Raw genomic sequence first — 26,444 nt, 5'->3', positions numbered from 1 at the left:
GAATAAACAGTCTGTTTCGAGTCGCGGCGGTTTCAGGTCGCAAAACTACTATATTCCGGTACAATAGTGCACAGAAATAAGTTAACAAGATGTGTGACGACGATGCTGGAGGTCTAGTTGTTGATAATGGATCCGGAATGGTCAAGGCGGGTTTCGCTGGTGATGACGCACCGCGTTCCGTGTTTCCCTCGATCGTTGGTCGTCCCCGCCATCAAGGTGTGATGGTCGGTATGGGTAATAAGGACTCTTACGTCGGTGATGAGGCTCAATCCAAACGTGGTATTCTTACTCTTAAATACCCGATCGAGCATGGAATCATCACTAATTGGGATGATATGGAAAAGGTTTGGCATCACACCTTCTACAATGAGCTGCGTGTGGCCCCAGAGGAACACCCGATCTTGCTGACTGAAGCACCGCTGAACCCGAAGGCTAACCGTGAAAAGATGACTCAGATTATGTTTGAAACTTTCAACTCGCCTGCCATGTACGTCGCCATCCAGGCTGTGCTGTCCCTATATGCTTCCGGTCGTACCACCGGTATCGTCCTGGATTCTGGAGATGGTGTTTCTCACACTGTCCCAATCTACGAAGGTTATGCTCTGCCACACGCCATCCTCCGTCTGGACTTGGCCGGTCGTGATCTAACCGCATACCTAATGAAGATCCTAACTGAACGCGGCTATTCCTTCACCACCACCGCTGAGCGTGAAATCGTTCGTGACGTCAAGGAAAAGCTGTGTTACGTTGCTTTGGATTTTGAGCAGGAAATGGCTACTGCTGCTGCTTCTACCTCGTTGGAGAAGTCCTATGAACTTCCAGACGGTCAGGTCATCACCATCGGAAACGAGCGTTTCCGCGCCCCAGAGGCCTTGTTCCAGCCATCCTTCCTAGGAATGGAAGCTGTTGGTGTCCACGAGACTGTGTATAACTCAATCATGAAGTGCGATGTCGATATCCGTAAGGATCTGTACGCCAACACTGTTATGTCCGGTGGTACCACCATGTATCCAGGTAATTATTTAGCTATTTTGCTGTTTATGCGATAACTACAATATTTTTACTTTTGCTCGCAGGTATTGCTGATCGTATGCAGAAGGAAATTACCGCCCTGGCCCCATCGACTATCAAGATCAAGATCATCGCACCTCCAGAACGTAAATACTCCGTCTGGATCGGTGGATCCATTTTGGCTTCCCTGTCTACCTTCCAGTCGATGTGGATCTCAAAGGAAGAATACGACGAATCCGGCCCATCCATCGTTCATCGCAAATGCTTCTAAGTCTGATGACGAACACACCAAAAATGGCAGTAGCATCAGCACCAACACCAGCAAGCATCGAAATCCTTTTTATTGTGTACCATCACCATGCAATACTATCTAGATTATTATTTTCATGTGATTTTTTTAGCGAATGAAGGACAAATAATAATAAATTAAAAACAGACTCTCGTAAGATCGAAAAATAATATCAAATGTGCTATAAAATGGCGTTTAAATTGCTCATTATGATCGATAAATCTTCCAATAACTGTTTAAGAAGAACGTAACAAATATAGTTTTAATAGCAAATGAGGGGAAAACACTAGTTTTGTTGTTTCACTGATACATGGGTCATTCCACGCGAAGTGATCAAAAAGGATACAAACTTGAAATCGACCTTCACGGATATGAATAAAATTTGGAGGAATTGTTCATCTAGGGCCAATATATAAAAACCCAAATTTTTGTGTCAATTGAACCACCCCTCGGGTCATGGGAGCACCCCCCGTTTTGGCAAATTGCCAAAACTCTTGATTTTCTTTTGATCATATCTCTGGTTCTATTTAATCTAGAATCAAACCACAAGATGGCTTTTGAAGAAAATTGTTCAAGAAGACTATAAAAAATATTATTTTTTGCCGACAGTGTTGCCAACTATACAATTTTTTCAGTTAAATATTAAAAGTTAATTTTTCTCAAAATACGTATATTTTAATTTTGAAAATTTTAATGCCATCGCGTTCCTCAGACATTTTTACATAAAAAACACTTATCATCCCAATATAATATGAGCGCATCCTGAGATATACCGTTTTGAAGGGAAAAACTCCGATTTTCTCATATAAAAATCCATTTTTACTAGCCAAAATTGAGAAAATCTTCAAACTGTCATAAAAATCGACCCTGATCTGCTAGAAGCAAACCAAATACGTAGTTTTTCATCATTTCTCGTCTACTTCACGAAAAATTATGTTTGAACTCAGAATACTCAAGTTGGTTTTTTAGTGTTGTGCGCTTGCGATTTTATATGGGAAATTGCGGTTTTTTCTCTTCAAAACGGTGTATCTCAGGATGCGCTCATATTATATTGAGATGATAAGTGTTTTTTATGTAAAAATGTCTGAGGAACGCGATGGCATTAAAATTTTCAAAATTAAAATATACGTATTTTGAGAAAAATTAACTTTTAATATTTAACTGATAAAATTGCATACTTGGCAACACTGTCGGCAAAAAATAATATTTTTATAGACTCCTTGAACAATTTTCTTCAAAAGCCATCCTGTGGTTTGATTCTAGAGTAAATAGAACCGGAGATATGATCAAAAGAAAATCAAGGGTTTTGACAATTTGCCAAAACGGGGGGTGCTCCCATGACCCGAGGGGTGGTTCAATTGTCACAAAAATTTGGGTTTTTATATATTGGCCCTAGATGAACAATCCCTCTAAATTTTGTTCAAATCCGTGGAGGTCGATTACATGTGCCTTGATCACTTCGCATGGAATGACCCATATATATTAAAAGAAAAAAGTAAGAAATGATTCTGTTTTATTCAATTGGTAAAAGTAGATTCATTCATCCATGTAATAGAATTTCTACTCTTATATTTGAACCCCGTGGGAAGGTAACGTATGTTCATTTTCGAGAACTTTTTATTAGTCTCTCTCTCTTTCTTTTCTTTTTTTCAAAAAGTAATTAAGGTGGCGGGTTGGAGGGGGGTTGCTAAGGGTCTCTGAGTGAGAAAAAAACACCTCCTTGCGATTTTTTAGAATTTTGCTTGAAGCGAATTGATCAAAACTTTTGCACATTATAGTATACCATTTCAATTACATTCTGTAATTTTACTATGCAAAAATACCGACATGCGACTCGGTGACGAAGCTTTTTGTAGAACGTCTCTGGAAAAACACGATTTGCGTTAACTGCCATTCAAAAATTACTTAATCTATTTCTTTAAAACTTTGCATACACATTCTATGTAAAAAAAACGCTTTTAATCCACCTAACAGTGTGATGAGACATTTCTTATAACTCTTATCACTCTCTTCGGATATTATATCGTTTGAGAACATTTAGAACTTGATGTTTCGCGATGTTTTTGATAACACATACTACATGGGATAGTGGCAGGACTCAGAGAATCGCTCAAATCAGCATAGGACAACATCAGTGCTAGAAATCTCAAACCAAATCAATGGGAAAGCGAAAAAATGGCCCATAAAATAGACATTCCAACGAATTATTGTTAATGCTCTGTTAATAAAATATCCAAATTGTGGTGGGAAAACTGAATTTTCCTAAAGGGGTTATTTATTTATCATTCGCATGTATGAAAAAAGCCTTATGTTTACATTTGTGAGTATCGCCCTTTTCACAAAAAAAGCGTTGAAATGAAATCGCAGCTCCTGATATCACGTTATCTCTGAAGTGCATGCGTGCATAGTTCCAAATTTTACTTCGACATCGACTTTTTCTAAAGGTGACTTCCCAGTAGTATCCTTGATTTGAATTATTACCGCTAATCCTAATGCCAAAGAACAAATAAAAACCTCTCGAAAACGAACCGTTTGGGAAAATCATCATCATTACTGGAATTTTCATTTTCACGAAAGTTTTCGATAGCCTTCCGTCACATGCGTTAATGCACTTGGTGCACAGTGCTCCGAAAATCTAGCGAAATCGTCTTAGGGCACCAGCGGGTCTAATTCAGAGCTATCTGCGCGGTGAGTTAAATCTGTAAAGAACACTAAAAATTATTTTCCATTCCATAATTTTCAGTTCAGCAATTCGAGAGATCGTACTCACCGCAAGCCATGAAAAATAGACTACGTTGTGAAGCGATGGTCACTATTTATTAAAAAATCACGGTTAAATAAAAAAATAAACTATTAAAAAATTTCAAATAGTTTATAATTTTCACAAACTTATTAGGAAAAATTGTTTAATAAGCTTTCGTAATATTGTGTAGGAAAAAAGCTGAAAATTTCAGTATTTTCTCTATCTGCAACATATAAACCCTTAAGTATACCAATTAATTGTTATACGAATTGGAATAGGTTCGCCAAATTTTGGAAGAAGTCTATAAAATAACCTCTTGAAAGCTACCTAAAAATTGTTGTAGTTCGATGCAATAAAAAATCATATTTGGCAATTCATATTTGGCTGATACAATTGGGGTGTCAATGTATTATAATAGATATTCAGCATTCGAAGAAGTTTCTTGTGAACGAGTGTAGAACGACTTTGTTTCTACTTACTTGAAGTCAGCGGCGTAGCCAGAAATTCGGTTTGGCGGGGGTTTGGTGAAAATCGATCTTACTGTCTAAACGGCATAATTCCGAAACCATAATTTTAGAAGTTTTAAAATTATGCAGAATTATTTTCCAGAAAATAGTAACAAGGGTCGTGTCTTTAGCGAATTTGTTGCGACTTTATTGTAATCATGAATATTAACCTGAGAAAATTCACAATAAATACTTCTTGGACGATATACCGTCAAAATTGTTTTATCAAATGATGCGCTGTTTAACGTTTGTAAAACTCATCGAAGTTATTAAACCTCCGAAATTGGCGGTTTCAAAATGATGTTATCTTGACCTTAAATTACTGTTTTTAAACATTTGACCTATACATACAATTGGTCATACAACAAAAATCAAATGCTCATCAAAATCGATCAGAACCTGCGAGAGTCGAATGGAAATCGTCATTTTTCATAAATTTCTCTCTACATTCGGATAGTGTTGTCCTCGTTATTAATTATATTACGTTTTCGTTTCAACTCGACGCATTCCCAAAATAAAAACCTGTTTTAATCCATCTAGTGGTGCAATTGTGCTTGTCTCATTTGTCCAGACTACGATTCCATGGCTGGTTATGTTCAATACAATAGTGGGAATGAATATTACATGTTCAGTACGATTTGAACATACATACAACGGATCGACAGCCACGATCTTGAGATACTATGTGATACTGAAACACGCTTGAAACCAGCGGCGGATCATGGAGAAAGATCCGAGAGGTCTAGGTCCTGCCGAAAATTTTCAACTTGTTAAGAAATTTTAAGCTAGTTTTAATTTAAAGGAGCAACCCCTCACTGCATACTCCCTCCGGGCCGGTAGGAATGACGATTTTTAGAGTGCTTGCATAACCTTTCTATATGAGAAAGGCAAAAATGTACCAAAGTCCAAAGAAGTCAATTTTTGTCAAACATCTCAATGTTTCATGCATTTTAAAGTCATTTGGCATCAAAAATACAAATTTGATTTTGAAAATTTTTCATTTCAGTTTATATGAGAATTTGCTGTGTGATTGCACTCTTCAACTCGTAACTCCGGAACCGGAAGTCCAATCAATAAAAAATTCAATAGCAGCCGATGGGAAGGTTGTACTTTTCATTTGAGACTAACTTTGTGTAAATCGGTCCAGCCATCTCTGAGAAACTGAGGTCACATTTTTTTCCACATACACACATACATACACACACAGACATTTTCCGATCTCGACGAACTCAGTCGATTGGCATATGACACTCGGTCCTCCGGGTCGGGATTAGATTGACGAATTTTAGAGTGAATGAGAAAGGCAAAAACATTTTTGGCAAATGTTGAAAGTTATGCATTTTTTTGGTGAGCAGTTCTATGTTTCATAGACATCAAATCAATTTTAACTTCGCTTCCTATTAAATAAATACCCTTATTACAATACATTTCTACAAAAACGAGATCAATTTGAAAATAAATCTGAGGATTATGATTGATTACAGAACTCTGGAATTTTCTATTGGAATGTTTTCAGGCAGGAATTTGATATTGATGCAATTAGACAACTGTGAAATCAAAACCAATAGATCAGTTACATATCAGGACCCCATTCCGACAATTTATCAAAAGTCCTAATGATGTTAACAACAACAGGTTATCAATCCACGGATCAGATAATTGTTATTGTAATATTGAATTAAATCTGTCTGCATCAATAAATTTTCAACTTCAATCCAATATTTTTTTTGGGTGTTGTGGGGGGGGGGGGTGTTGTACGGTGTTAAACCCCAAAACCTTCTCTTGGCTACGCCGTTGCTTGGAGTTATTTTTTTCGCTTTTCATTTTCCGATATGTTTCAGATCGATCCGATGGTTATAAGTTAGAAAAATTGCAGTGAGAAGATTCGCACAAATGAACATTTTTGTACTGATAAGGTATCAAGTTCCTTCCAGACAACTTGGAAGTGTTCGGTGATTATTTCTAGCGGTTGTAGATAGTAAAATGAAATACAAAAGTCGTTTTATCGAAATAATGTTTAGCTTATTTCAATGGATTATTACTATATTGAACAATAAATGGGCGACAAAGAGTAATCAACAAACAATAAGCCATAACTTTTAAAGTATTCAAAATAGATATTTGAAGTCTTTAGTAAAGTTATTCGCAAAAGTAAGAGCTACAAATTTGCTGAAGACATCATTTCGATATAATCACTTCCAAGAAAATTTGTGAAAATATCTCACTCATAGGGGGATTAATCAGCAAAAGCACAATTCCAGAAGAAAGGCCATATTACCTCCATTAAATTTTCCGAAGATACTATTGACCTAAAATAAGCCGTTTTGGCGTTAATGATAGATTATATGTTTTTGGTCATATTTCTGGCAATGGGAAATGATAAAAATCTTTCGTCCGCATTGAATGTTAAATATCTCTTTTGATAATAGTCCGATTCCTACAATCTATAGCTTGTTCGAAAGGTATTCGTTAAAGCTGTCTAAAAACATATAAATTGTTAATCTATATTGTCAATTTCGGCAGATAATTTAAAAAAACTGCGAAAAACGCCATTTTTACGCATTCAAACATTCATATCTTGGAAACTAAACATCAGAATCAAAAACAAATTAATAGCGTTCATACTGTTTTTTAGTTCTTTCATTTAAAATTGGTTTGGATAAGATCGGCTCAGCCATTGCTGAGAAACACGAATGAGAATTTGTCCGTTACATACACACACACACACAGACACACACACACACACACACACACACACACACACACACACACACACACACACACACACAGACATTGTCCCAAATCGTCGAGCTGAGTCGATTGGTATATAAGACTCGGCCCTCCGGGCCTCGGAAAAAATCTTGAAAGTTTGAGCGAATTCTATACATTTCTTTTATAAGAAATGTAAAAATACCTAACCCCTATGTTGAGTTTTTGAGATAATTTTTCAATGAGGGGGGTTTTTTACTCATAAAAAGGCGGAATTTTACGTTAAAAATAGCAATTTTTATTTCAAATTAGTAAAAAAACCCTTAATTTAAAATTTATCTCGAAAACTCAACGTAGGGGTCAGGTATTTTTTACATAGAATGTCAGGATTATTCGGACTATTAATTATTATTCGGATTACAACCAATGAATCGAGCGCAAATGCACTAATCGATATCTGACATAATAAGCATGAAAATGAATTTCAACCTAAGCAAAAATTCGATACAAGTCTGTGTTTCCACCGTACCATTTTAACTAAAGCATTCAGCAGTGGTAGAAGTGTGGGATAAATAAGGTGAGATTTGTAGAGGAATGACAGTCAGTAATATGGAAGTTTTTGGTAATCATCAAACTTAAGAGCCAGTTTTTCAAAAGAGGGCACCCCTTTGTTCGAGCAGTCGTATTGATATGCTCCGATTTTGATGAAAAAATCGGCGTTTGTTTCCTAATTTGAGGGGAAGAGGGATAAAACGGACATTGAAAATAGATCCGAAGAAATTGGTCGAAATTTTACAATCGCTCTAACTCTGGTTTAGCTTGATGAAATCTAATTTTGTTTAGTTTTTTTCTGGAAGGGCTTCAAGAGGTATTTGAAGGTAGAATTTACCGTTTTGATTTTTTAATCGATACATTGAAAACATTCATATTTTGAATTGAAAAACAGACTTAATCCACCTAGCAGTGAGATGAGACATTTCGTACACATATCACTGTTGGATTATTCATTAGTTATCAGAACTAATGCGAAGTTGGCACCCAACTAGAGGTGTAAGGAATACAGTTCTTTCTTAGTATTGCATGAATAAAGCCGCAAATAAACTGAATAAATTATAGAAAATCAATAAAACGAATGATAAAAAAATAAAGCAGATAATTGAAACGACAAATAAAATATATCAATCATCTTAGTTCAGCTCATCGAACGAAAAATTTCATGAAAATGTAACAAAATTAATAGAATAAATTAATTTGAGTCAAATTTACAAATTGGATGAAATAAATAAAAGAAATGACTGAACAGAAGTAATAATAGTAATAAAAACCGATTTAGAAAAAAATGTTAAATTAAACAAAATCATTAAATTAAAATGATCATTTAAAATTAGTCAAAAAATTAAAAATGTAAAAAATGAACAAAACGAATATAATCCATGAAATGAATGATCTGAAAAAATGAGTATATAGAATCAAATTTAGAGAAAGTTATTAAATGGAGTAAATGAATGAAATGAATTGTATGAATTCCAGAACCATTATTTCAGAATATTCTGAAATGTTTGTGAAAATCCCATTATTCTTTGCACGTTTTCGTTCTTCTTTTCTCGATGGCGTTTTAAGATTATCTGGTGTATCTACTTTATTGATGGGCCTTAATTAGTCATCAGGAAATTTAGAAATCAGGAATTCGTTTTGGAATTAAAAGATGTCGTTTTGGTCACAGATTTCTGAAAAATGAATAATGCCCGGAATAGAATTTCCAAGTCAAGTATTTTAACGCGTAATTGGAAATAGTAAACTGAGATAAGGTCATATGTGCTTTCAAGCCCCTTAGACAGAGAGAATGCGATTCATGCATAGCAATACCTGTAAACACTATTCATTTGCATTGAAGTATATAGACAAGAGTGTCAAATGTCTACGCTATGTTGACAATTATATTGTTGTCGATGGCACAAAAGCCGTGCATTCAGTCGATAACAACGCAGTCTCTTTTCACCCATCCTTATCACTTGCGAATTGTTTCGTTTCGAAATTCTCGTTGTGGAGATATGGGTATGAGTCCTATACAAAACAATACCATGACAAAGGAATGGTTCAAACCAGGGCTGGAAACGTGACTTTTTTTATGAACGTCATAAGCTTACAAACTTTCACGCTGCTGCCCGAGCAGGAAAGTCATAGACGAATTTCATGGTTGGTGTACGTATGAATGTCGTTCAATGAATGTAATCTCTTTGGTGTGTGTGAATGCCGCCACACAGCAGTTTTGTTTCCCACCACCAAGGCTGGAAGAAGTCATTTCGAATTTCATTTTAATGCGAAAGTTCGGGAAAAAACCAATACGACAGCACCGATGCTAGTTTGACTTCGGCTGCTGTGCATGTAAACGGACGAGAGAAAAGCAAAAACGTTCGTGCTGCTGATCGTGCATGTCAGGGTTGCCAAAATTAAATCTGTATTTTTGTCCTTAAAAATCTTTTCATCTGTATTTATTCTTCGAAAGATCTGTGTCGATATCTGTATCGAATCAGTTGAGTCGTTTAACTTGGATTTTGCTGGATTATCTATCGAAGATATTAATTCCTGTGGTTTAAATCAGTCAAGCAAGGACCTGTCTACGTCTTCATAAAAAACACTACAAATCGTTCTGATATTTTACATCCAGAAACTTGAACTTTACCGATGTGCACAATGGAAAAATAAAATTCTTCTTCATTTAAATACTTTTGTTGATATATAATGTAATATACATTAGGTCGACTCATGTAGCTATCGAATTTTCGGACAAAAAATTGAGAATTAACAAAGTCACAGAGCATTACAATTAACGTTTCTGGAAATAGACTTCAGCCAGGCGTTTACGGGGTGCTAACCTGAGTGTATTACAAACCTTTACCTTTCAGAATGTACGACCACTCTCAAAAGCAAAAATATATTTTAATATAGAGGGCTAAGCTGAGAGAGACACAGAGCATGTATTACTGAAACAGAAAAAAAATATTTCAAAAAATAGTTTTTGTAACATCATTTCTCAAAAATCTGTATATCTGTACATACACACAAAAATCTGTATATCTGCACATACAGATTCTTGGTCTGAAAATGGCTAAAAAATCTGTATAAATGCAGATTATTCTGTATTTTTGGTAACCCTGGTGCATGTTACATGTTCGTGAAAGTTCGGTTATTCGGCTTGCTGTCGTAGTTGGGTTTCGTTCGCTAGCTGTTGCGAATGTATGTGAATGGCCCGTGTGTTTTACTTGCATCATCCGTTGCGTTGGAACTGTTGCAAATAAATTTCATAGCAGCGGCTCAAAATGAATGTAGTGAACGACATTCATGGCTCATATTTGCAAGATTGGAATGTGCGACAGTTCGTTTTTCGCTTGCTATAGGAAAGGACTGCAAGCAAAATGTTAGCGGTCACATAGTATCGTTGAAAGGAAAGTTGTTGGCCATTGAAAATCTATAGTTTTGTATATTTACAATTCGCTGATGCGTCAAAATGGAAATATTTTCAACTTTTTAGTAATGAGTTTATATTGAAGGAGAAGTTGTTGGCCGTTGAAAATCAGTAGTTTTGTACATTTACAATGCGCAGGGGGTCTGCCGATGCGTGAAAATGGAAATGTTTTCAGCTTTTTGGTAATGAGTTTTATATTGAAGGGGAATTTGTTGGCCGTTGAAAATCAATAGTTTTGACATTTAAAATGCGCAGGGGGGTCCGCCGATGCGTGAAAATGGAAATGTTTTCAGCTTTTTAGTAATGAGTTTTATATTGAAGGGGAATTCGTTGGCCGTTGAAAATCAATAGTTTTGAACATTTACAATGCGCAGGGGGGTCCGCCGATGCGTCAAAATGTAAATGTTTTCAAGTTTTCAGTAATGAGTTTTACATTGAAGGGAAATTTGTTGACCGTTGAAAATCAATAGTTTTGACATTTACAATGCGCAGGGGAGTCCGCCGATGCGTGAAAATGGAAATGTTTTCAGCTTTTTAGTAATAAGTTTTATATTTAAGGGGAATTCGTTGGCCGTTCAAAATCAATAGTTTTGAACATGTACAATGCGCAGGGGGGTCCGCCGATGCGTCAAAATGGAAATGTTTTCAGCTTTTTAGTAATGAGTTTTATATTGAAGGAGAAATTATTGGCCGTTGAAAATCAATAGTTTTGTACATTTCCAATGCGCATGGGAGTTCGCCGATGCGTCAAAATGGAGAAGTATTAAACTTTTTAGTAATGAGTTTTATATTGAAAGTGAAATTGTTGGCCATTCAAAATCAATAGTTAGGAAATAATAGTTAAATTATGCGTAAATAACCACAAAACTGCTTTTTAGTTGAACAACAGTCTAACTAGTGGAGGTCTAACTAAAACACGGTCCAGTCAAAGAGTTACGAACCAGAGAATAAACCCCAATAAAAAAATTATACACAAACTTTAACCCAGTCCAACGATTCCACATATTGTTTGGATGATACCCTGAACAGGTCGTTAGGCTCTTGGATCATTAGGTCAGGGTTACCATATTCACAGATTTTTCTGTAATGTCACAGATTTTTTTCACAATTTTTTATCACAGATTCTTTTTCACAGATGACAGATTTTTTGCAGTTTGTCATCACAGATGGTAAAAAGATTTTTTCGCCGAAACACAGATGTCAATGTGGCATCCCTGGTCTGGGTGTGTTTCTTGATAGCCAAATTGTTCGATGTTAGGTCAACACTAAGACAAGACGTGACAATCGGCTTCTTATTTTTCCTTCGATATTCTTCTTTTCGCGCATTTTCTTCCTGCCATCTTCCGAACAGTGTTGCTATTTTTATTAATGAAAATGAAGGCTTGTTAATTTATTTTATGCCGGCAATATTTTGTATCTTGAATCCACTATATTGATTAATGGCACCGTTTTTCTATATCATGGGTGTTTAGTAAGGTTTGATGAAGCCATCTTCTGAAAAATTTTAGATTATATTGTGGTTTCTGTCTTATTTTTGTTAAAGATAATCAACCACGTATACGGTAAATGCATGATAAATACTTGTTTCACTTTGCCGTACAATTTCTTTTCAATTTAGTCATTTTTTCGTCTTTAACGATAATAATTTTATTTGTCAAAAGTAATGACAATCTTTTCTATAAATATTGCAACACTGCCAAACATCATTTCTACATTCCAAACTAAAAAATAGTTAAACACGAAAACAAGAATAAAATACCACTGAACAGAGAAAAAACAAAAAAAGTAACCAAAGAAACTGTATCACTTAATTTGTATACTATACAGAAATGTAACAAAAATGAAACAATAAATATTTAACGTTAAAAAAACATCATTTCGCTATCTCTGCAGTAACATTGCGTACGGTAAAAAAGTCAGAATCAACCAATCAGGAGCTGGACCATTCTGACGTAAAATTGGAACAAAACGCCCCCCTATTGTCATGTCACGTGTTATTGAATCGTGTGAACGCTGTGACATCGAGATATTACAAATTTACATATATTCAGTTTTAAATTTTAGCGAACTCTGTGTTCACGAAGGACTATCCTCCAATGATCATTCTCTTGCATAGACCGTTTACAATAAATTATAGTCTCGTCAAACAGCAAGTGGCATAAACCCCAATATGATAACGGATAAGATTTTTACATATGTGACGCCAGTGTTTTGATTTTACATCCGACAGGATTGGGATGGCGTAAATACTACATCATTCTAAAAAACAAATTAATTGGAACAAATTGATTTGAATATAACAATTTAGCATTTTCAAGTTTTCTGAGTTTTTCAGAGGTTGCCACCAATAATCTTATTATACACATGCCTACACCTTATGATGATTACCTTGAAATGACTTTGTGTTTGTCAAATTGGTCACTCTTCGCATTTTTCTTTTGATACGCAATTCTCACTTCGACATAGATCTTTCATGAGGGCCTAAATCAGTGATGCCGCAAGTCCAGATTTATGTAGAAAGGTACAGATTTCTGAAGCATTTTTGGCACAGATTCTGTACGGTACCCGAATAAACATCTAATGATCCAAGAGCCTAACGACCTGTTCAGGGTATCATTCATACATTATGTGGAATCGTTGGGCTATGTGGGTTAAAGTTTGTGTATAATTTTGAAGTAGAATACTTCTAACGTTTCAATATGGGGTCCCGTTTCAAAAATTTCAGTTGAGAAATTTTCCCAGGTTTGAAATGCGAGTATCTTCCGTTCTACTGGACGAAATTGCAATATTTTTGCACTATCTGATCGGAAATTTGTGCACGTATTTCGTATTAAATTTCGTAATTAGTGCGACTACTATAAATAAACCAAAACTAGGATTTTTAAAAAATCCTTCGGAAACAGCGAGGAAAATGCGCAATTTTCCAGCATATCCCACGCAGAGCCGTCAAAAAGGGGCATGTAAGCGTTTCATTACATACGGGAATATTATATATACAGGTCACGCGAGCTTGTTTTGTATCAGTAGGTGCTCGCTCACCACACGAGCAACATGTTCGTCCGGACGGTACAATGAGCGGTATCATGTTTGCGTTCCCGTATCAAGCGTCATCGCAAGGTTCTTCGTGATAAAATCCAGGGAATCACAAAATCCGCCATTCGGCGTCTGGCTTGTCGTGGTGGTGTAAAATGCATCTCCGATTTAATCTACGAATGCTGATGGTGTGCAGGAAAATGTCATCCGAGATGCCGTGACCTACACTGAACACGCCAAGCGCAAAACCGCAATGAATGTCGTCTATACTCTGAAGCGGCAGGGACGCACTTTATATGGATTTGGAAGTTGAAAAGGTAGAACTCACTTGTATCATTATAAAAAAGGCCCTTTTCAGGGCCACCAAAATCATTTCAAAGAATAAGTTTGCATTTTCTGTTTCATGGACTGTTTCTCCTTGGAGAGCTATTTGGGTTAAACCCTAAATTATGATTTATTTCAGTACGCAAATTGCAAATATGGTCAGAAACAAACTGGAGTGAAGTGGAAAACATTTTTACTAGGCGCATTCAAAAAAGGTTTCAATTCTCAAACATTTTGCCAAGGTGCCGTATTACATTACTCTCTTTACCCTGAGTGTTCGATAATCTCCGTAGTGGAAACACAATTTCAATTTTGTTCTTTATCAAAAATATGTGGTCGACCAACCAAGGGGTGGAGCTACGACGAGCACATATTGAGGACAACACAAAAAGGACGAGCTTACATTGTGCTGTAGTCAGGTATAAAAGCTCAGCATGCTGTTGTTCACGATCAGTTCGTTTGCAGCATCAGCATGCAGCAGTTCGTTTGCAGCATTTCCCGCAAAATTCAAACCGCCGTCCGTTTGCTGCTGTCAGAAGAGTTGGCCAAGCATGCCGTCTTCGATGGTACCAAAACTGTTACCATATACACCAGCACCAAGTAAATTTCGAACACTGCCCAATGAAAAGGCCCTTTTCAGGGCCATCAATTTATCGACAAAGAATGAAATTGAAGTTTTGTTATTACAAGCATCAGCTTGTCAAGAGCGTTGGATAGTAAGTGAGCCACTTGTGAACAATACCGTCGCTTTCACGAGAATGGCACAAAATCGAAAGTTATTTGTGATTTGTAGACAGTTTAGTGTAATGATTCAATTTACAAAAATCGAACGTTTTCTAAATGTTCTGTTGTTTTGAATGAAAACCTTCGATTTTTGCGCTGATTGGAAATAGTTGACTAATTCTGTAGAATGTACAATTACTGAAATAACGGATTTTGTGAAAGCAGTGGTTGGTCCATACAATTCGATTCCAAGCGAGCCAGACTAGTTTTCGTTGGAAGGTCCACCTCTGACAATAGAAGTAAACTATTTTATTTTGAATTCAACTACAACTTCCTTGAAAACAGCACAGCTCAAAAAACTTTTGGGAAAAACGAACAAACCTAAATTTTCCACTATAATGGAAACTGCCTGTGCCCAGCCGCACAGCATCATCAAGATTGATAGTAATTCAAGCCGGGAGGAAAGAGGTTGTAAGGCAATGGAAAACGACAATTTCATTTATATCTTACTGGAATATAATTGGCTGGTCCTGAAAAGAACTTGTTGGTTTGTGGTTTATTTTGGATCACAATTTAGGCCTGCTCGATTGCTGATAACTGTGAATATCTCGCAGGGCGACAGTTTCTGTTCAGTAGTGATGAGGCTTCCTAACGCCAACCGTGACTGGGGCACTTTTACACGGCCTTCGTTGCTTACTGCTTGCGGGGAGGCTTTCCTCCGGTGGACTTACGAGCGGTATGTTTGGTACGGGCCATTTATCAACAAAGAATCGAATTGAAATTTTGTTATTACAAGCATCCGAAAGTAGCTTGCCAAGAGCATTCGATGGCAAGTGAGCTACTTGTGAACAATATCGTAGATTTCACGTAGAATGAAACAAAATTAAAAGTTATCATTTGTGTGTTTGTTTACAGTTTCGTGTTTACTAGGCGCATTCAAAAAAGGTTTCAATTCTCAAACATTTTACCAAGGTGCCGTATTAGATTACTCTTTTTACCCTGAGTGTTCGATAACCTCCGTATTGGAAACACAATTTTAAATTTGTTCTTTATCAAAAATATGTGGTCGAGCAACAAAGGGGTGGAGCTACGAAGAACACATATTGAGGACAACACAAAAAAGGACGAGCTTACATTGTGCTGTAGTCAGGTAGAAAAGCTCAGCATGCTGTTGTTCACGATCAGTTCGTTTGCAGCATCAGCATGCAGCAGTTCGTTTGCAGCATTTCCCGCAAAATTCAAACCGCCGTCCGTTTGCTGCTGTCAGAAGAGTTGGCCAAGCATGCCGTCTCAGATGGCACCAAAACTGTTACCATATACACCAGCTTCAAGTAAATTCCGAACACTGTCCAAACAACAGGCCCTTTTCAGGGCCATCAATTTATCGACAAAGAATCGAATTGAAATTTTATTACAAGCATCAGAAAGTGGCTTGTCAAGAGCGTTGGATGGTAAGTGAGCCACTTGTGAACAATATCGTCGCTTTCAAGTAGAATGGCACAAAATAAAAAAGTTATTTGTGTGATTTGTAGACAGGTTAGTGTAATGATTCAATTTACAAAAATGTAGAATGTTCAATTACTGAAAATAACAGATTTTGTGAAAGCAGTGGTTGGTCCATACAATTCGATTCCAAGCGAGCCAAACTAGTTTTCGTTGGAAGGTCCATCTCTGACAATAGAAATAAACTATTTTATTTTGAATTCAACTACAACTTCCTTGAAAACAGCACAGCTAAAAAACTTTTGGGAAAAACGCGCAAACCTAAATTTTCCACCATAATAAAAACTAGTGCCCCCGCCGCACAGCATCATCAAGATTGATAGTTATTCAAGCCGGGTGGAAAGGGGGAGGGAGGTTGTAAGGCAATGGAAAATTTCATTTGTAATAATAATACTTTATAATTGGCTGGTCCTGCAAACAACTTGTTGGTTTGTGGTTTATTTTGGGTCACAATTTAGGCCCGCTCGATTTCTGATAGCTGTGAATTTTTCGCAGGGCGACTGTTTCTGTTCGGTAGCGATGAGGCTCTTAACGCCAACCGTGACTGGTGCACTTTTACACGGCCTTCGTTGCCAACCAGCCCCCTGTCAAGGACGACGTCTCTGTACAGCCAGCATCACTGCCATGAAAGGCAAAACATTGATTTTGAACCGAATGATTAGAAGCTGTATTTAGTTACAGAATGTCGATTAAATTAAATTATTAAATCATCCCACAAGATGCAAAACGTCGTGTGGAATGCTTGAATATCGAGCATAGTGCCGAACATAATTCTTTGTTTGGGGCTTTATAGCTATACCGCCCCATATATGTCGGTCGCTGTCAAACTCCATATGATGGTATAGGGTTGCCAGGGGGCTGTTGCCAACTGCTTGCGGGGAGCCTTTCCTCCGGTGGACTTACGAGCGGTTTGTTTGGTACAGGCCATGTAGCGAAACATTCTGATCTGCTACTTCTCTGATGCTGATAGTAGGACGACGGTCAAACGCTCGTTTGCGTGCCTTCATTCATAAAAGTTCAACAATATTTTCAAAGAATGTTGCAAATTGTCAACTTGATAATTCCAAAAATACTCCAAATAAACTATGAATGTGTTAAAGTCGACAAAATCGCATAGAAATTGCTTATTCCAGAGCAGAATTTACCGGTCGAAAGTGTATTCTACTTCACTCCGGTTATGTCTCTGACATTACCCACCCATCTTTTTTTTTATTAGGGTACACATTACAGATTTTTGTAAAAAAGTACAGATTGGTACAGATTTTTTACATGACAGCAAGGTAAAATAATTTAACCCTGCGATGCATCCCAGTAAACAGTTGAGTTAGGCAGCAGTGATGGCAAGAATCTGAAGTGGAGCTGGTACTGATTGAGCTTGAACTGAAGCTGACATTATAATGCAATATGCGAGAAACAAGCTTCTAGCAAATCAAAAGGATGATGTCTAATAAAAGCTGAGCGAATCTTCTCGGAGTGCATACGTTTACTCTGACGTACTCCATTTGAATTCCTGCAAGCCGGTTTCTCGCATCTTATTGATATTTCCAACCCCATCTCAGCTTCTCGCCGCTACTCTGTTGGCCACCATTGGTTGGTAAACAAAGTGGCAGTGAAAATTTGAGCTGGAGCTGATATTGACATTACCCAGTCAAACTCATCCAGAATTCTAACTGATTTCCCACACTACTTTTACAGTGAACGGCAAGTTACGGCGCCGCCTTTTAGTTTACTGGTTTCTTGCGGAATTCCAGCTCAAATAAAACAACCGAGTCAGAATGTCTGGTTTGATTTCCCCGAATGGAAAATATGTAGAAGAAAAATGATTTTTTTAACAACCTCGTTATTGTTTGGGTACATAATCCGGTCCTTCTTTCGATAGAAGAGTGCAGATAGAAAGGATCCCGGTACAGATATAATTGTGGCAATACTGGCCTAAATCGCCAATGTAAGCAAACCGAGTTTTCGCTACTATGATATTATGCGACTAAAATACTGCAAGGTAGCGGTAAAAATGATCGAAAACATTTCCTTTTGAGATTTCCACTATCGAAATATGCCAAAATGTAATGGTGGATTATGAAAAAAGAATCTTTTTGTTCATTTAATTGTTTCTTATGTATTGGCACAAAATTATTAATGAAACGATTTATTTTCCTGATGAAAGGAGAAAAATAATGAAAATTTTGTCTTGCAATACCATCATTCTGTAACTTGATTATGCTACTACCGCATAAAAAAGTTTCCATTATGTCACATTGGCGGTTGCCCGTGTGTATTGTAAATGTCCAAAACTATTGATTTTTAACGGCCAACAACTTCTATTCATTTTCAATGGCCAACAATTTCCCCTTCACTATAAAACTCATTACTAAAAAGTTGAAAACATCTCCATGTTGACGCATCGGCGGACCCCCCTGCGCATTTTAAATGTCAAAACTATTGATTTTCAACGGTTAACAATTTTCCCTTCAATATAAAACTCATTACTGAAAACTTGAAAACATTTCCATTTTGACGCATCGGCGGACTCCCCTGCGCATTGGAAATGTACAAAACTATTGATTTTCAACGGCCAACAATTTCTCCTTCAATATAAAACTCATTACCAAAAAGCTGACAACATTTCCATTTTAACGCATCGGTGGACCCCCCCCCCCTGCGCATTGTAAATGTACAAAACTATTGATTTTCAGCAGCCAACGAATTCCCCTTCAATATGAAACTCATTACTAAAAAGTTTAAAACATTTCCATTTTCACGCATCGGCGGACACCCCTGCGCATTGTAAATGTCAAAACTATTGATTTTCAACGCCCAACAATTTCTCCTTCAATATAAAACTCATTACCAAAAAGCTGAAAACATTTCCATTTTGACGCATCGGCGGACTCCCCTGCGCATTGTAAATGTTCAAAACTATTGATTTTCAACGGCCAACGAATTCCCCTTCAATATAAAACTCATTACTAAAAAGTTTAAAGCATTTCCTTTTTCACGCATCGGTAAATGTCAAAACTATTGATTTTCAACGGTCAACAATTTTCCCTTCAATGTAAAACTCATTACTGAAAACTTGAAAACATTTACATTTTGACGCATCGGCGGACCCCCCTGCGCATTGTAAATGTTCAAAACTATTGATTTTCAACGGCCAACGAATTCCCCTTCAATATAAAACTCATTACTAAAAAGCTGAAAACATTTCCATTTTCACGCATCGGCGGACCCCCCTGCGCATTTTAAATGTCAAAACTATTGATTTTCAACGGCCAACGAATTCCCCTTCAATATAAAACTCATTACCAAAAAGCTGAAAACATTTCCATTTTCACGCATCGGCAGACCCCCTGCGCATTGTAAATGTACAAAACTACTGATTTTCAACGGCCAACAACTTCTCCTTCAATATAAAACTCATTACTAAAAAGTTGAAAATATTTCCATTTTGACGCATCAGCGAATTATAAATATACAAAACTATAGGTTTTCAATGGCCAACAACTTTCCTTTCAACGATACTATGTGACCGCTAACATTTTGCTTGCAGTCCTTTCCTATAGCAAGCGAAAAACGAACTGCCGCACATTCCAATCTTGCAAATATGAGCCATGAATGTCGTTCACTACATTCATTTTGAGCCGCTGCTATGAAATTTATTTGCAACAGTTCCAACGCAACGGATGATGCAAGTAAAACACACGGGCCATTCACATACATTCGCAACAGCTAGCGAACGAAACCCAACTACGGCAGCAAGCCGAATAACCGAACTTTCACGAACATGTAACAGGCACGATCAGCAGCACGAACGTTTTTGCTTTTCTCTCGTCCGTTTACATGCACAGCAGCCGAAGTCAAACTAGCAGCGGTGCTGTCGTATTGGTTTTTTTCCGAACTTTCGCTTAAAAATATCATTTGAAATGACTTCTTCCAGCCTTGGTTCAAACTACCATAATAAGTATTTAAATTCATCGAAAAGAAAGTGGCCATTAAAAGTGTCTGCTTTTGAGACACGAATATTCTTGACATTACAAGTCGTGTTTTTCCGCTAAGAAATGTGCTAACGTACATTGAGGGGTTTCAGTACAAATCAGTGTTAGTTGTAGTTACACAGTAATATGTATGACAAAAATTCAGTGAGATCAACTATCTGTCTAATGCATAAAATCTGGTTGTAATTCTCGCTCATTTGCATGTAGAATACTAAGGACTCAAACGAAACGTCTTTTTTATTTCGATTATAGAGGTTTTAACCTTAAGGTCATTCGCCTCTTCGGGTTAGAAAAATCTCTTATGAATAATTTATAACCTTATGTGCGGGGTCGGGACTCGAATCCAGGTGCGCTGCGTACAAGGCAACTAATTTACCAACTACGCTACGATCATCCCTTACGAAACGTTTATTAAATTATCCAATACCACCCTACTAATTCTGGCCTTGAAGCTTCAATTGAAGCATTCTCAGCATAAGGCAAATTTGGGCAATTAAAACCATCGATATAAGTTAAAAGCATCATTATACTTGCAACCCCCATCGAGAGTTCAGGGGGTCTTTGGGCGCCATTTTTCCTAGATCTAATTTGTGCATATTTTTGGAATTTGATCAGTTACTTTTCATAACAGTATATTCCGATATAATGAATATGCATTTTCAATAATATCTTCCCAAAACAGGTATTCTTGATCTTCGAATGACATATTTGAACATATATTCCATTTAAAATTCAGTAGAGATACGAATAGTTTAAAAAAATATACGTGGTATATCTCTTTTCAAAATTTTTGTCTTCAAACCACCATATTACCCAATTTGAAATGCCTAAGGATTTCCTTAATTAGTTTTCGGTTTTTGGTCACATGACTCTCCTTAGTGCAACCTTTCGAAGAAATAGCCTCTCATCTTCAGAGGAAAGCAGGGTTTGAACAAAAATTAATTATAGTTTTGTCATATTGCAAATATATTGCAAATTTTGTCAGGACTATAAATATTTTCTTTTCAAGTAGAATGCACAATATTAAGTTGGTTTCCGCAGTTCTAGACTAAAATGGAAAGCTATTTATAGGGAAACTGAAGACAAAATAGATTTGGCTTCTTAAACCTGTACAAGTACATCGCAACATCACTAACAACAAACTAACGCCAACACTAACAAATATTTCAGATTAGTTGAAGATCTTATGACACGTCTCAGAAATCAAGACCAGGACAAACATGACGCAGCTGGTAACAGTACAATTGTTTTAAGTAATACTGTTACGCATAACGAATCAAAACCAACTTCTTCGAAAGCCACTGAAATTTTAGTTTACTGTCAAAATTTTAATAAAATGAGGAGTGCCGTAAAGATGAACGAAAGTCATAAGAATATACTAGGCTCCTCATTTTCGATAAGTCTAGGCACTGAAACAATTTGGAATGAGGATATAAAAAGTCAAGAGGTTTTTGGGAATTATGTACAATGTTTTTAGAGATGATCGTTATTTACGACTAACCCAAAGAATGTCAGGCGGAGGAGTTCTCATCACAGTTTCTTCAATATTTAATTCCGAACTTAATTGATTCACCAAAATTCAAAGAATTTGAACATGTATGAGTTAAAGCACATATCGCTGACGAAATCCACATTTTTGTCTCAGTGTGTTTTCCACCGGAACTAACCTGCAAATCAACATGAGATTTTCTTTCAAGCAGCTGAATAAATAATCTCTAATTTTTCTCCTGAATTTAAAGTTCATATATATGGTGATTTTATTTTAGTGGGTGAAACTTCAAAAGATATTTGTAATCTCTGCGCAACATTTTTTCAAGAAACTTATTCAAACTATTCTGATAATGAATATTTTTCTTATTTTCCTGATTAGTCAATAAATGCCACATTAATGTTCAAGATATCTTGTCTGGTCTTAATGGTCTAGATGCCACTAAAGGCTCTGGAGCTAATGGAATTTCATCTGCTTTCATAAAGAATTTAGCAACTGAGCTCACGTCACTTTTATTTTGGCTGTTCAATAAGTCACTTGAATCTGGTAATTTCCCAAAAGACTGGAAAAAATCTTTTTTAATACCTATTTATAAATCGTGTAAAAAAATTGCCATATTCGCAATTATCGTGGGATTGCCATTCTGTCTTGCTTTCCTTATCTTTTCGAATCCATCATAAATGAAAACATTTTTAACCAAATCAAACATAAAATAACAAATACACAGCATAGGGTTTTAAAGGCCGTTGAACAAGTACAAACCTTCTAGAATTTGTTGATTATTCTTTAAATGCCATGAATAAATGAAATCACATAGAAGCTCTTTACACTGACTTCAGCAAAGCTTTCGATAAACTTGACATTCCCATGTTAATTTTCAAACTTGAAAAATTAGGAATCGAGACGAGGCTCCTCAATTGGATTAAGTCGTATTTAACAGATTGCCAGCAAATAGTAAAATTCTATGAGATAAACTTGACATTCCCGATTCCGGGCCTCGATTGCAAAGTCGATTTTTGGAGTGATTGCATAGCCTTTCTTTATATGAGAAATAAATTTGTAGTGTCACACCTTGAAAAATGCACATTAAAGAGCGATTCAATTCTTATAAATTTAAATTTAATTTCATGTAAAATGTGAGTAGTTCGCCTGAGTTTTGCATCAACTGTGTCACAATATTTTGTTTCACATATCAGATAATGTGAAATCCTATCATCATACAGTTATTGTAATTCTGAATGCAATTTTTATTCTCTCTAATGGCATATTCGTTTTTGACAGTGCACTACACCAGTGTAGTCGGTGCTACACTCATTCAAACTTGGGTGTAATCAGTCTATCTCTTTCTTTGCACTACACCGGTGTAGCACCAAGAAAAGACGAAAACGCCATAAGTTTGTTGTCAAATTTACTCTCTAAATGAAGATATTTCGTTCCCTTAAAGCCCAACGCCTACCTAGCTGATTGTCAATATATCAATAAAAGATGCGTAAAAGAGCTTTCAGCAGAATAGCGATCGCTAATAAGACTGATTGGAGAAATAGGGGTCATAGTTGTCTACTTATCACTACATATTTAACCACTTTCTTGATATTACAGATATTTAAGATAGTCGAAGCAACCTATTTTTATTTTATATATAACTATCAAACCAATCAATTTTGAACACGATCGTTCCCAAATATATAATACTCATGTCAAATCTATTCTCGGTTTGAGTCAATCTTGAAGACGAATTCCCACTGATAACAGAAATACGCGCTCAAGAGAAACCAAAATAACTGAGCTCTCTTGTACATCAGTTAGAAGCACTCGTCTTGGATTTAAAGTTTAATAATAATTCTTTTTATTGCTCGCAAGCCGTTCACAATTTGACGGGCCATTTTAGGTGTCTCCTTATCGAGCTACTGTCACTCGTCACATTACCTAGAATGATAAATTTTTGAAGCAGTATTTTTGATTTTTTACCACGCTTTTCCTATACTGTTTTAAAGCAACAGCCGTTTCGACTTGTTTCGAACCGTTTTATTACGCAGAAATAATCACGCCGACGCAGACTCCCTCGAGGGTGGGGGGAATATGCTTTATCCCGATAGAAAGCTAATCCTCCGTAGCTAGAAGGGAAATCAGTCTTTCTCTGGTCGTGGCAGTTTCAGGTCACAATAATCAACTTGATATTCCGGTAGGCACAAAGTGTCAAGTGTAAAGTAAACAATATGTGTGACGACGATGCTGGAGGTCTTGTAGTTGATAATGGATCCGGAATGGTCAAGGCCGGGTTTGCTGGTGATGATGCACCACGCTCCGTGTTTCCCTCGATCGTTGGTCGTCCCCGCCATCAAGGTGTGATGGTCGGTATGGGTAACAAGGATGCGTACGTCGGCGATGAAGCCCAATCCAAACGTGGTATTCTTACTCTGAAATACCCGATCGAGCATGGAATCATCACCAACTGGGATGATATGGAAAAGGTTTGGCATCACACCTTCTACAATGAGCTGCGTGTGGCTCCAGAGGAACACCCAATTTTGCTGACTGAAGCACCGCTGAACCCGAAGGCTAACCGTGAAAAGATGACACAGATCATGTTTGAAACCTTCAACTCACCTGCCATGTACGTTGCCATCCAGGCTGTTCTGTCCCTATACGCTTCCGGTCGTACCACCGGTATCGTTCTGGATTCTGGAGATGGAGTTTCCCACACGGTTCCAATCTACGAAGGTTATGCTCTGCCACACGCCATCCTCCGTCTGGATTTGGCCGGTCGTGATTTGACCGCGTACCTTATGAAGATCCTGACTGAACGCGGTTACTCCTTTACCACCACCGCTGAGCGTGAAATTGTTCGCGATGTTAAAGAGAAGCTGTGTTACGTTGCTCTTGATTTCGAGCAGGAAATGGCTACTGCTGCTGCTTCTACCTCGTTGGAGAAATCTTATGAACTTCCTGACGGTCAGGTCATCACCATCGGCAACGAGCGTTTCCGTGCCCCAGAGGCGTTGTTCCAACCATCCTTCCTGGGTATGGAAGCTGCTGGTGTTCACGAGACTGTGTATAACTCGATCATGAAGTGCGATGTCGATATCCGTAAGGACTTATACGCCAATACTGTCATGTCCGGTGGTACCACCATGTATCCAGGTAAATATATTGATATTCAACGAAAGACAATGCAAAAGACCTATCTTTAAATCTCAGGTATCGCTGATCGTATGCAGAAGGAAATTACTGCACTGGCCCCATCGACTATTAAGATCAAGATCATCGCACCTCCAGAACGCAAATACTCCGTCTGGATCGGTGGATCTATCTTGGCTTCCCTGTCTACCTTCCAGTCGATGTGGATCTCCAAGGAAGAATACGACGAAGCCGGACCATCAATTGTCCACCGCAAGTGTTTCTAAGTACTTGATGAGCAGCTGCAAAGCTACCGTTTATGAGTGTCAGCGACAAAGAAAGCTTCTATCATTCTCTTATGTCCTCATCGTGCGACGTCATCTCATTTGTAATCAATAATTTTTTGAAATAAATATATTTGAGTTTTCTCATTGCACACTACACGCACTTTGCACGTTGATGTTTTCACAAGTCCCTGATGGTTCAAAATGGGTGTGGATGTTTGTATTTATTTCGATTCAACGATTTATTCCTGTTACGGTAAACGTTACGTTAAATAATTAGTTTTTTTTGTTCTACATTTATGTCCGATTCGGAAATTGGATAGTGTTTTCACTCTTGCTATCAGTAAAAATCGAAGTTGCAAAAAGAAAAGGATTACGTCCTGCATAACACATTAAAATAGTTCATAGAAAAGATGAACGTTCTAACCTTTTTCTATTTCAATTATAGAAATTGTTTTAAAATAAAACGACCCAACCACGCAGCCAGAAAAAAATTTCGGGTAGGGCCCAAGAGTTTTGAAGTAAAATACCGTTTTTAAAAACATTTCCCACAAACGATGTTTCTATATAAACTGAAATCTTTTCATGTGACCTTTTTGCTGATTTCCCAAGTATTGCAGTTTTTTATGTAGATCATTTCAATAAATGTCTATACCATCGTTTGTAGATGGCTGTTTCAATGCGACAGAGTTTTTAGTCCAAAGCTATTCAACAAGACCGGTATACTGAGAAAACAGTATTGTTTGCTATGCTCAGGTTGTATTGTTTCCATGCTGGTGGCAGACTGGTTTTGGAGGTGGAGGTTTCAAGAGAATGAAATAAAACTTTGCCCAATAAATTCCTGCAGATAGAAATAATTATGACATTTTTGCCTTTCTCATGTAGAAATGAATATGAAATCGCTCTGAAAACCGATTTTTTAACGGAGGGCCGAGTCTCATATACCATTCGACTCAGTTCGTCGAAATTGACAATTGTCTGTATGTGTGTGTGTGTGTGTGTGTTTTCAAAACTCACTCACTTTTCTCAGAAATGGCTGGACCGAATCGCTCAAACTTGATTTCAAATGAAAGGTATAACGCTCCCATGCTATTGAATTTTTTGTCGATCGGACTTCCGGTTCCGGAGTTACGGGTTGAAGAGTGCGGTCACCCAGCAAATTCCCATATAAAATGGTAACACTATGATGTCCAAATGGTGTAATACATATTAAAAAGGGTGCAACATAACTCGAATTTGCGGGTCTAGATCACTA

General features: G+C 37.1%; 2 protein-coding genes across 3 annotated transcripts; both read left to right on the top strand.

Moving 5' to 3' along the window:
- On the top strand, positions 1 to 25,346 carry LOC131693114 (actin, muscle-like). Of its 2 annotated transcripts, XM_058980675.1 has the most exons (3): positions 1 to 111; positions 24,027 to 24,929; positions 24,987 to 25,346. In XM_058980675.1, exons 1-3 carry the CDS (start codon positions 90 to 92, stop codon positions 25,190 to 25,192), a joined length of 1,131 nt encoding a protein of 376 aa, XP_058836658.1. In that variant the 5' UTR covers positions 1 to 89; the 3' UTR covers positions 25,193 to 25,346. The 2 variants fall into 2 exon arrangements, with proteins under 2 accessions (XP_058836658.1, XP_058836657.1); XM_058980674.1 differs by lacking the exon at positions 1 to 111 and having other exon boundaries at positions 23,904 to 24,929.
- LOC131693113 (actin, muscle-like) lies at positions 90 to 1,589 on the top strand. The gene is made up of 2 exons (XM_058980673.1): positions 90 to 1,014; positions 1,077 to 1,589. The coding sequence occupies exons 1-2, from the start codon at positions 90 to 92 to the stop codon at positions 1,280 to 1,282; spliced, it is 1,131 nt and encodes a 376-aa protein (XP_058836656.1). The 3' UTR covers positions 1,283 to 1,589.
- Positions 25,347 to 26,444: the final 1,098 nt, after the last annotated feature.

The sequence above is a fragment of the Topomyia yanbarensis genome, chromosome 3 (assembly GCF_030247195.1).
Source record: "Topomyia yanbarensis strain Yona2022 chromosome 3, ASM3024719v1, whole genome shotgun sequence".
Classification (NCBI taxonomy): domain Eukaryota; kingdom Metazoa; phylum Arthropoda; class Insecta; order Diptera; family Culicidae; genus Topomyia; species Topomyia yanbarensis.
Note: the sequence above shows the minus strand (reverse complement) of the source record. Positions and strands in the feature narration are given on the sequence as shown.

Bases quoted from the DNA above. Each gene is read 5' to 3' on its own strand.
- LOC131693114 (XM_058980675.1), top strand. From the start codon at position 90: ATGTGTGACGACGATGCTGGAG. The intron at 112-24,026 runs GTCTAGTTGTTG...ACGATGCTGGAG, and splicing joins GTGTGACGACGATGCTGGAG to GTCTTGTAGTTGATAATGGA. The intron at 24,930-24,986 runs GTAAATATATTG...TTTAAATCTCAG, and splicing joins TGGTACCACCATGTATCCAG to GTATCGCTGATCGTATGCAG.
- LOC131693113 (XM_058980673.1), top strand. From the start codon at position 90: ATGTGTGACGACGATGCTGGAGGTCTAGTTGTTGATAATGGATCCGGA. The intron at 1,015-1,076 runs GTAATTATTTAG...TTTTGCTCGCAG, and splicing joins TGGTACCACCATGTATCCAG to GTATTGCTGATCGTATGCAG.